Raw genomic sequence first — 11,083 nt, 5'->3', positions numbered from 1 at the left:
AGCTCTGGTTTAATCCTATTACATGTCAAGCACAAAGAGAGATAAGAGGTTTATGTAGGGCTTCCATACACACTGAATCTCTCTCTCCCTCGAGACACCAAGAGCTACACATTTGGTCATTTTGATACTGGTGCTGTTGACACTGGTTCTTATAGGTGCCATAGCTTCTATAGTGGAGCGTTGAATTAAAATATTGAGAATAGAATTGCCGGCTAGGTCTGAGGAGACACTGACGATGAATGAAGAACAGGTGAATGACATAATCCTGAGATGGGTAAGTCAACAATACTCTATCCCTGCAGTCACTATGCTGTGAGGGGAACTTCTGAAGAATGCACTTTTAAGAAACCAAGCAAATGACACATCCACTTGCACACATTAGTTAGGGATGCACAATATATATTGGTACTGACAAATTATCAGCCGATATGAAGCAAGATTGCTTTCATTGACTCAACAGGCGCAGCATCCACACACAGATACAATAGGAAGCAGTATGCCAGTCGCTTATAAACAAATATTGAGTATACACTGACACATCAGCCACTGACAAAACGTTTTTTGATGTACTTCACTAGAAAAGATAAAAGAACATTTGAAGAGTCAGAAGTGTTTTTGTTGTGTTAACAATAGTGATGTAGGTTAGATTTGGTTAGGTCAGAGTTATTCATTATTAAATCATCCATCTTTGCTCACTACATCTTAGCCTTTCTTACCCTCAGGTGTGCATACTAGCTCTGTGCAACTACAGCTTATGAACTTTCTTTTAAATACAAAAATGCAAAATTATTGGTTATTTTATCAGTATTGGCCAGAAGCAGGGAATTATTGGTGATGGGTATAAGCTTAAAAAAATAATCCATATTGTGCATCCCTCGATGCTGGTGTTAAAGTTAACAAGAGCGGCCATATTGGTTCCTTTGTCTGCATCGTGCTGTCCTCCTCATTCACTAATGTAACCTATCAGAATAAAAGAGATGTCGGGAAAATAATCTTATGAGATATCTGTTTTTTATTGTTTATACTGAGAATATAAATCTGCTGGTGATAACTAACAGGTGTTCTGCCTCTATCTTGTATTTAGCAAAACACTCCAGAAGACCATCTGATGCCAGAGGACTACCAGCAGTTCAAGAATATGGGATACGCCTGTCTCAACGAGGGCGACAGTGCACAGCTACTGAAATTCCTTCAGGATGGCAAAAACCAGGTATTTCTCCTCCACCACCAACACAAGTGACTGAGACAGGCCTGCTACATCCTCTGTCCTGACCAGTGGCAGTCACACATTGACCTTACACATATGAAGTGACATACAATGTTAATCTGTTTTACAGCCCTAAAAGCACATACACAGTCACACTGCAGCCTCCAGAGCAACAACAGACACATACTGTAGCTACTGAAGCAAACAGCAGCAGCCACTTCCTTGCTACCCAGCTAATCGTTAACATGCCTCCACTACTCTGTGCCTGCTGGCCTCTTGACCTGGAGGTGCGGGGAGAAAACAAGCAGATATTCAGTCAGATTTCTCGCTCCACTGATAACCCTCTTCAATATGGAACTCCTCTAAGTGCCCTTCGTTGTCCCATGTGTCATTTCTTACTCTTACCTCTTTCTGAAGATTATCAAATGAGAAACCCCTGGCTTTGAACATAGACATAGAGAATACAACTCGGTCAAGGAGGAAGATACTTTTTAAAGCCAGAGCATCTACCAATAAAACCGCATATCCATGATGTAGTATGTATGTGGCTCTAACTTTTCTTATCAGTGTGCTGTTGTGCTGGGATCTTTTAAAATGTAAAGACAAAAATACAGACAGTGTACATTTTTAATTGATAAGGGATAATGTAGAGAGAAGGGGTTCGGGTTGAGAAGCAATCAACCCGAACCCACAATCCCTACTGTGCCGACATGGCAGAGCACGTATCCGGGATATGTTGACTTCAGTTTGTATAGTGGGAGGAAATGAAGCTGCTATGCTATGGACGCGGTTCTGATTATAGACTCTTGAGAACAATTTTGAAATCAATATCTTGAATCAAATAATCGATTTATTTCGTAAGTTGCCATGTAATAAGCAGGACAATGTCGAGCAGGACGGTCATTATTGGGAATTAAAGACCCCTGCATCATTCAGTCAGGGTTCAAATGCGCAATGACTGCCTAGCGCCACATTATCCCTTACATGAATAATTACGTTTCCAATAATAAATATGTGATGAATAAATATTCATGTTAAAATCAAGTTTTTCTGTTTAGGATATTTGTGTTTTCTCTCACATCTCTCAAATTTTGTGAAATTATTCTAAAATTAAAGTGTTACCCATGATGGCGCACACAGGTAATGAGTATAACGACTTTTTTTTTCTTGCACTTAGGGGATTGTGAAGTCCATGGGTTGTGTTTTAATCGGACCTCTTGTGAATGAAGTAGTAAATAAAGAGAAGAGTTTTGATCACTGCCAGGCTGCCATCACACATCTGACAATGGTAGGTACAAGCGATTCATCGGTTCAACGATACATGCTTCTTATACATTAGATTTGATGTCTGCTCTGTTGTCTAGACTTGCAGCCCGGATGAACTCCTGCATGGCTTGCTTGAACTCATTGAAGACATTGATTCGGGGGCCATTTCTGAGACGATCTTAACTCTTGTTCCACATCTTCAAACAGGTAACACAACTCTTGATGTGATTCTATTACCTACTTACACATCATGCCAATAATTATACTTTACAAGGTCAAATATATCATTCGCTCATTACCTCCAATGTGTAAAGGACACTAATGCAAAAGGTATCGCACTAGCTTACCTGGTAGAGTGCCCTATATACAGAACCCCCCCCCCCCCAAAAAAAAAATGATAGTCATAAACAAGGTAATAATCTTTAAAAAAAACCTTGTAATTCAAGAAGACAGAGAACGCATTACATGGAGGCCTATTGCAACTCTTATAATGTATATATGAAAGTGCTTTAAACCTGCTATACTGCTAATATTCTTTATTTATTGATATCAGCGTCTCCTGATTTTCTACACAATATGCACAACAAATGTGTGGGAACATTAGAAATCATACAACTCAATGGATGTGTGGTAGTCGTAGTACACAGTTGCCAGAAGAGCAGTGTTACTGTTATTTAGTCCAGAGGTTCTCAATCAGTTTTTTCAGCCCCTTAAAAGATTGACAATATAACAGGGACCCCTTCATGCATGTCCCTTGGAATAATTTGACATGGCCTATTTTTTCCACTTTTATAGTTATGTGAAAAAACAACGCAAGAGAAATGTGTTAGAAAATGTTATTAGACAAGTATTGTATTATTATGTTGTATTTAAAAGTTTTTGCATCATCTCAACATAAAACCCAAAACTAAAATGCAATGGACATCAATTCCATTAGCTGCAGGTAACACTGTACCTAAACAAAATATCAAAGTCAAGAGAAAAGAGCTTATTTGCAACAAAAAAGTGTTTCACTCATACTGTACAAACATTATTTTAAATATACAATTTGTTAGATTAGAACATAAACTATAAACTATGTTAGATGTAAAATTTAAATACAATTGGTTGAACTATAAAGCCATCTTTTCTAAAGAAAACATATAGTCATGATTATTCAAATAAATGTTTCTGAAAACTTTGAGAACCACAGATTTAGCCCACCCTCATTGAACTTTTATCGCATTGCATATAAATGGGGTTGACAAAATAATAGAAACACCTGTAAATATAACATAATGCAATTCAAGCATAATCTGCAGCCTCCAAAATGACCATAGAGTTGAATCAGCACTTTTAAACAAAAAACGAACATTCTAACTTTAATGCAGGAAGGGTTTATTGCTTTATTGACTGTATTAAACTTCATCAGTTTTGATTTGTAGCTAATAAACTGAGTACAAGTCTTTCTATTTCTAGATGTATTCATGGATGATTTACTGGTAATCAAGCAAGTACAGTAGTTTAGGGGTTTAGCTCCCCCTGCTGTACATTAATACTAACAACAACCTTTTATCTTGAAAAGTGCTGCTTCAGCTAGATGACAGAAAGGCAACCTGTGTGGGCTCAGTTCTGACAGCGCTGCAGAAGCAGTTATCCCGGCTGCCTGTGCCCTTCACCCAGAAGCAGGAGGAGGCTGATGAGCACGGTCTGTGTCGCTGCTGTAACGCCTTGGCACTGTTTACAAAACCCTTCATAGAGGAGGTGAAGAGGAAAAATGAAAACTACATTACCACCTCTGAGGATGAGGAGCTAAGGACTGAGCTCCTTAAGTTGTAGGTTTTTGTCTCTGTTTGACTGGGATAAAGGTAGAGGAATGGGATGTGATTAAATGTTTCACATGTTTTTTCTTTGTAGTAATGGATGTGGAGGGTCAATCGTTGTTCTTTGTTACCTTTGTTTTAGCATAGTTGTATCTCTTAGCTGTGGTAAAGAGAAGCTAACGAAAACTTGAACACTTTTCATTCTAGTATGACGTTATAATAAAGATCGTGGAGTAGACGAGCTAATGATAAAACAATTATAAAAGGCTTTGTTATGATTATTTGCAGCTACATGAGGAGTTTGAGGGAGCCCTTGCTCGAGGCTGAACTGAACCGGGACAGAAAATCTTCACTGTGGCTCTTTGCAACGGAGATAATGGTAAGAGGGACTTTTTCTACCTTTTCTATCATAGGATGGTGCATGTTTATTTTGTTACTTAAACATTCGCTGTACATGGCTACAGGTCACACTACCCGCAATCCGAGAGTCTCTGTCAGAGCTCCTGTTCTTCAGCTCTCTGAAGAAAAGCACACAGACAGACAACAGTCAGTCAAAGGAGTCAAGAGCTTGTCTGGCATATCTACTGTTTGTCCAGCTCATCACCATCGACAGCTTTCCGGCAGTATTCAGGTGAAATACTGAAAAACCATAAGTATGGCTAGAGGAGAAGGTGCTCATTTTTACTGTCTTGTGACACAATACTTACATTGTACCGTTTCCTGCTGTTCCAGTCCTGTATTTGTTCTTCAGTGCAACATGGAATACATCAATCAGCTACTCAGTAGGTACGCTATCAGTACAACATTAACTTATTATAGTTCTTGTTTAAAAACGATTGATTTCTTAGTGCCATTTTGTTTTCTTTGACAGCAAAAAGGAATCACACTTGCTCAAAGGACTGGTAAGGCCTCATTAGTGCAGAAAAGGTCTTAGAGATGTGATGATCAGACAAAGTATGAAGGCAGTCTTTTTTTTCGAGGGCATAATTGTGTATTTTACTGCTCAGGCACTGTATGCAAAAAGCTTGGAGAGTGTGCAGGACAACAGCCTTCCAGTAAGTCTACTGGAACTGAAGAGCTTCTACAGTGTACCACAGGTAAGACGAGCTGCATTAAGAATGTTGTGGTCACATCTCATCAAAATAGGATATAATGCGCTCAACCCACACTGAAATGCTTACAATGAAAAGGCAGTTTATATGCAGATGTCTTGTAGGCTGTTCATCAGTCCAACTGAATCACCCTGACCTAAACTGGTTGACTATATTAAATAACAGTTTTAGGATAAGGTTTAAACATTTAACACATACTATTTTTAATTTTAAAAAAGTGACATCAGTGACTTGTGTGTAATGAAATTCACAGAACCTACGGCACCTTCTTACTGAATGCCCGATGCAGCATTTGGTGAGTGTACAATGCTTTTTTTATTCTACAACTGTGCTACTGTAAAATACGGACTCCCCGTGTCAGTCGAGAAAAAAAGAGCTGTGTGTAAATCTGTGTGCACATAAAAGACAGCGCTATGTAGGCTACAGTAGATCTTAGTATGTCAAAAAGTATTATGGTTTCTCATTGTGTATTTTATCCATATATTGTAGCTGTGATCACACTCTTGTTTATGTTCCTTCAGCTGATTAATGTTACCTGAATTTACACCAGGGGGCCTCTGTAGTAAAACTCGCCAATGTGCAGAATTTAATTTTCTGTGTAATCACTGCTTCCCCAGAGAAAATCAGGACTACAGGTTCTGCAGCTCTTCATCAATAAATTAGATGCTGAAGCAAAGCACAAGTTCTTCAGGTGAGAGAATCGTCGTAGAAGAAAATACAAAACCAAATATCATCCCCAAAGAAATTTAAAGCAACAGCAACTGGACTTGGTTATTTGTCAAGGAAGACATTTCACCTCTAGTCCAAGAGGCTTCATCAGCCATGTACGCATCTGACCAGGACCAGGACCAGGCTGGGACTGGTCCAAATGTCTAGTGTGGAGATCCAGTTATTTAACCTCTAGTGAGGGCGTGCACAAGGCCGATGATGTCACTGGAACCCCTTGTGCTCCAAGTGCCAATGACCGTCGTCTTCCTAGACAAATAACCAAGTCCAGTTGTTTTTGACTTAAATTTCTTTAGGGATAACAATGACCTGGACAAATGAGAATATCACAGGCAAACTAAATATCATGTAGCACAAATACAAACAGGATATGTTTATAAACTTGTTAGGCTCTCTGTAAACTAGAATGTGTGAATAAAAGGCACATTTTGTATATAATTCACTGGATATTTGCTTTGAATTCACATGTGATTAAATTCCACTGTCAAATGTATTTAGTATCTACTATATACTCACATTTATGCCAGATTTCTGTATCCTATTTTGAATACATTCTTCCTAGTTTTAACTATAGCTGTCATTTTCCAACCATTTGTGCTCAAATCCATTTTATCAATATATCACAATTCATGTGCTTCAGCGTTAAACTGTGCATGTTTATATAACTCCATTTAACAGTGATTTAACTGTATTTAAATTGAATTGTATTCATTTCCTGGAGGGGCATCTTATCTCATATCGATCTGAAGTCTATTAACAAAAATTATAATGTCTGTTTCAGGTGCATGTTGAGAACCAGTAGCCATGCAGGAGTAGAGAGTTACATCATCAAGAACATCAGGAATCAAGTTGATTTTTCTATGAAGGTGAGATTAAAGATGACACACTTGGGCGTATAAACTTCATATCACTATGCTTTCTAAGAATGGAGAGGATCCTGCCTCTGTATTTGACATTAGTCTTGATTGCTTAGGTGGCGTTTGAGCTGGTGATTGTATTTAAAAGGTGTTTAATCTATGTTAACTCTTTTCCAGCCGGGTAATGCCACAAAATGGTTCCTTGGGGACGAGCTTCTCTTGTTGTTGGGACTGGTGTTGTGTTTGCCACAAGGCGCTGACACAGATTTGTTAAACAGTATGGACAGGTAAGTAACATGAACAATGGTCTAACATATGGGCAGGACTGCTCATTTTTTTTTACTTTTGAGTCTACACTAGGCATTACGCTTTAACTACAGATAACAAAGATTTACTATTTGTCAAAGCGTTCCCCAATTCTTTTGCCAGACTGGAGGCAGCATGGTCTGGTAGTGACAGTCAGGCTGTCAGAGGCACAGTCACCAAAGTCCGAAGTTTTTCAAAATCCTACACATAGGATCATTTGAAAAAAAAAAAAAAACAATGATCAAAATTAGAGAACAGTAACCATTGTGTCAGAAGAGAAGATTAAAACAGTGTTTTCTTCTCTAGGATTGAAAAATGAACAGGAAGTGTAGAGGCCACAGCTTTGAATGACTTCAGCAGATCTGCGTCCACAGGACATCACTAGTTTCTCACACTGCTCTGGTTTGATTTTGGGCCGAGGATTTTCCAGAGATTCTCTATGGCCCAGAGTCAAGATCTAAACCCCCATATTTGAATCCTATAGCCCGAAAACATTGTATGAATCTTCTCTTCTGACACAGTGGTAACAGTTCTCTCATTTTGATCACTCGTTTTTTTTCCCCCCACAAAATAAAGGGCTTTTGTTGTTTTTTTTTTGTTTTTGTTTTTTAAAACATGTTCGTACAGCAGTGGTATAGCCACAGTGGATATTATATCAAATTATGATCGATAAAAAATAACATTGCTTCAGAATAAATGAAGCGTTTATAATTTGTTCCCTAATTTTGATCTCCAGTGTAGGTGTCTGAAGGACCACAATTTTTCACAAGGTGAAAACAATACCAGCCTTAATATCACAGCTTGTAATTAAGCTAAACAAATGTTGATTAAGATGTAACAATCTGTGACACGATCTCTGTGGCTTTTTACCGATTTGCAAACCAATCCCAACCTTCTCACAATTTAAAAGACAAAAGGTCTGTAATTGTAAAAAGTGAGTCATAAAGCAATGTCCTGTCTTTGTTGATCCAGGGTAATGGAGAGTCTGAATCTCCTACGCTACCTCCTTATCCGAGGCAAAGAACTGAGGAGCGCTGTAAGTCAGTCTAATTCAATACTTTCACTGCTCCTATGCCATCCAGCCTGGTTAATGCACAAAGCTTAAGCTCTCCTCCTCCTCCCTTCAGACGGATGTGTGGGAAGAGCTGTGCAGGATGAAAGAAGAATACCTAAAAATGCTGCGAGTGTGTATCAGCATATCAAGAGGATATTATTCAGCTGAACTGAAGGCACTGAGGGAGGATCAAAAGCTAAAAGCAAAAGGTAGGCATTGGATCCTACTCCGAAATGACATTGAAATAACCTTGCGCACATGGCGGTACAACACTGTTTTTATCTGTGAACTCTGTTTTCTTCCTCAGAAGCCAGACATGCTGCCAAATCCACCAGATTAGTCAAAAGCATAAGCGTGAAACATGAAAAAGGGTCCAATTTGTCCCCAGAGGTGCAGCACCAGGTACAGAAACTTTCATTCCTATTACTTATCATTTTGACCGTGGCCTCAATAGGGGCCAGCATGTTGACGACTCATGTGTCACAGGTGTTGCAGAGTGCTTTGGTGACATTCGACCTGATGGAGAGTCTTATAGTCCGTATCGAAGAGATCACGGAGGAAAAGCTGAAGATCCCAAATTAAATTGAGGTGTTCAAGTGTTACTTCACTGTTCTGTTTATTTGCTCTGTTTGACTGATACAAAACACAATGCTTTGAATATTTGAAGTTATTGTATTAAACATTAAAAATAGAACTGTACTAATACTGTATATTGAAACATCTTTTAGATTTGCTTTTGTATATTCACCAAGTAAGGCTTGTACTGGTAATCATCAAATAAAACAACACAAGTGTTCAGTGTGTAAAAAAATGCTGGATCATATGCTGAGTTTTACAGAATATCTCTCAGCATCTCCCATACAGGACTGCTTTCAATGATGTGAGCGCGGGCCAGAGACATGCGGTCCCGGATGCTGTCTACATGGGGCTTACTGGTGGCCTGCAGACAAATGAGCCTTGGCTTACTTCAAAGTATTACAAGGGAACAACAGCATGTCTAATGTATTATCCAATAATAACTTTTGTGCACTGTCGCTAGCTTTACCTTGGCTATTGTCAACATTCCTTTGACAATCTCAGCATTGTTTCGCACAGGCAGGATCCTGAGATTGCCGCCAAAGAATCTGAAAGAGAAAAAGACAATTAATATAAATCTTAGAATCACAATGCCTATGTAACCATTATCCTGGTTACATAGGCAGTAGTAACACCTTCCAAGGTAGAATTTACTGAATTATTAAAGCTGAACACCAATTCTTATCTACCTGTGTTGAATCACCGCCAAGATTTCCAATTCCCTTTTCCCGTTAAAGGGGGAATATAAAAGAAGGAAACTGTTCCGATGTACTCGCACAAATGTCTTTATCCTCTCCATGAGTCCAGATTCCTCAAAATGCTCCGGGGGGTCTTCTTGAGGGTTAACCAACAGAAATGCAGTACCTACGGGGAGACTTTATTTTATAAATTAAATATTATAAATGACTTCCATTGCAGATGAGAAAGAATAGCCTCTGGGAGGTCTGGGTTTTCAGGTTCAGGTAAAGATCATATAGCAGCCTATCAAAGTGTATGTGTACAGTGTATGTACAAAGTTGACGTTGTATACTGGGTTTAAAAATGCAATGCAAGTGTATTGGAGTGGGCCTATAGTGTTGCTGTTAAAGATAATGGGTATATCCAACAGCCGAAAATAAATACAGTTTATTAAGAGTGCCAAATCATAACAAAAGTTATCTCAAGAGATGCAAGAAACCACAAAAGTAACAGTAACTACAATAATATCCAGTAAAGTGAACATGACTTATGTATTGTGGCAGTTAATATAGTAGTATAGTAGGGACAAGTACAGCTAAGGTGATGGGATATGACAATGATAATAATTATGGTGGTAAATATGATCAATGATGAGTAGTGGTAATAACAGCTGGATACAATGATATATTACTGATGATGTTTTTAAGGCTAGATTGTATAATTTATATAACTAATGATAGTATATATATATATATATATACTATCATTAGTTATATATATGTGAGTAATAGAGCAGGTTTACCTGACTGAGGGAAAATAAAGGCTCCGGTCTCAACACTGTCTGCAAACCTGAGTCGGTGGTGCTGCGCGCTCAGCATCCTGCTGCTGTCGTGGTTCTGGCAAAAGAAACGAAGACTCCCACAACTTACACATTAGACTCAAAGTCAGACAACGCTGAACGACAATTACTATTATTATTATCATTATTTACCAACGCTAATTGTCTTAATGCGCATTTTGGTTTTGGTGGTACTGCGTTAAGCTAACGTTAGTTTACTAGTTAGTGAACTTAAATAACGTTAGCTAGCAAAACCATATTCTTCAAAGTTATTTATTTACCGACCAAAGTCAAAATGTTAAGAGAAGTCAAGAGTGAACCCCTACCTGTAATGATGTGCTGACTATAATGGTTGTTTTCCACTGGGGAGCCCTTTCTTTGTACGCTTCCATGATCACTGCTGGCTCCAAGGCAAAGGTAGAGTGCACTTCTGATGACACCGAAACCGTGCCTTCGGCTCGCGGTGCACTCGCACGAGACAGCCGCCTCTGCTCTTGAAGGCAGCACGAGCGTCAGATCTGTCATGCTAACAGAATCCCACGAGAGGCCGCTGTTGTGTTAGCTTAGCATTTCTGGAGTACGGAGCGGTGTTGTGGCTAAAGAGCAACGGTAAAAGCCAGGAATGCGCCTTGTGTTTTTTCCCACAGGTGAGTTTGTTCGG

At 38.9% G+C, this 11,083-nt stretch overlaps 2 protein-coding genes across 2 annotated transcripts; one reads left to right on the top strand and one right to left on the bottom strand.

Moving 5' to 3' along the window:
• Positions 1-235: 235 nt before the first annotated feature.
• LOC310945400 (glomulin-like) lies at positions 236-8,912 on the top strand (the record flags this gene model as incomplete). The annotated part of the gene is made up of 18 exons (XM_083911481.1): positions 236-274; positions 1,085-1,210; positions 2,385-2,495; positions 2,572-2,680; positions 4,038-4,287; positions 4,564-4,654; positions 4,740-4,906; positions 5,008-5,061; positions 5,147-5,177; positions 5,283-5,372; positions 5,641-5,682; positions 6,005-6,078; positions 6,895-6,979; positions 7,148-7,257; positions 8,249-8,312; positions 8,404-8,539; positions 8,638-8,732; positions 8,817-8,912. The coding sequence occupies 18 exons, from the start codon at positions 236-238 to the stop codon at positions 8,910-8,912; spliced, it is 1,770 nt and encodes a 589-aa protein (XP_083767607.1).
• A 250-nt stretch (positions 8,913-9,162) lies between these two features.
• On the bottom strand, positions 9,163-10,814 carry cUnh1orf146 (chromosome Un C1orf146 homolog; the record flags this gene model as incomplete). Its single annotated transcript, XM_083911258.1, has 5 exons — positions 9,163-9,270; positions 9,376-9,454; positions 9,596-9,770; positions 10,387-10,480; positions 10,749-10,814. 5 exons carry the CDS (start codon positions 10,812-10,814, stop codon positions 9,163-9,165), a joined length of 522 nt encoding a protein of 173 aa, XP_083767384.1.
• Positions 10,815-11,083: the final 269 nt, after the last annotated feature.

This window comes from Echiichthys vipera, assembly GCF_963691815.1.
Source record: "Echiichthys vipera genome assembly, chromosome: 3".
Taxonomy (NCBI): Eukaryota; Metazoa; Chordata; class Actinopteri; order Perciformes; family Trachinidae; genus Echiichthys; species Echiichthys vipera.
Note: the sequence above shows the minus strand (reverse complement) of the source record. Positions and strands in the feature narration are given on the sequence as shown.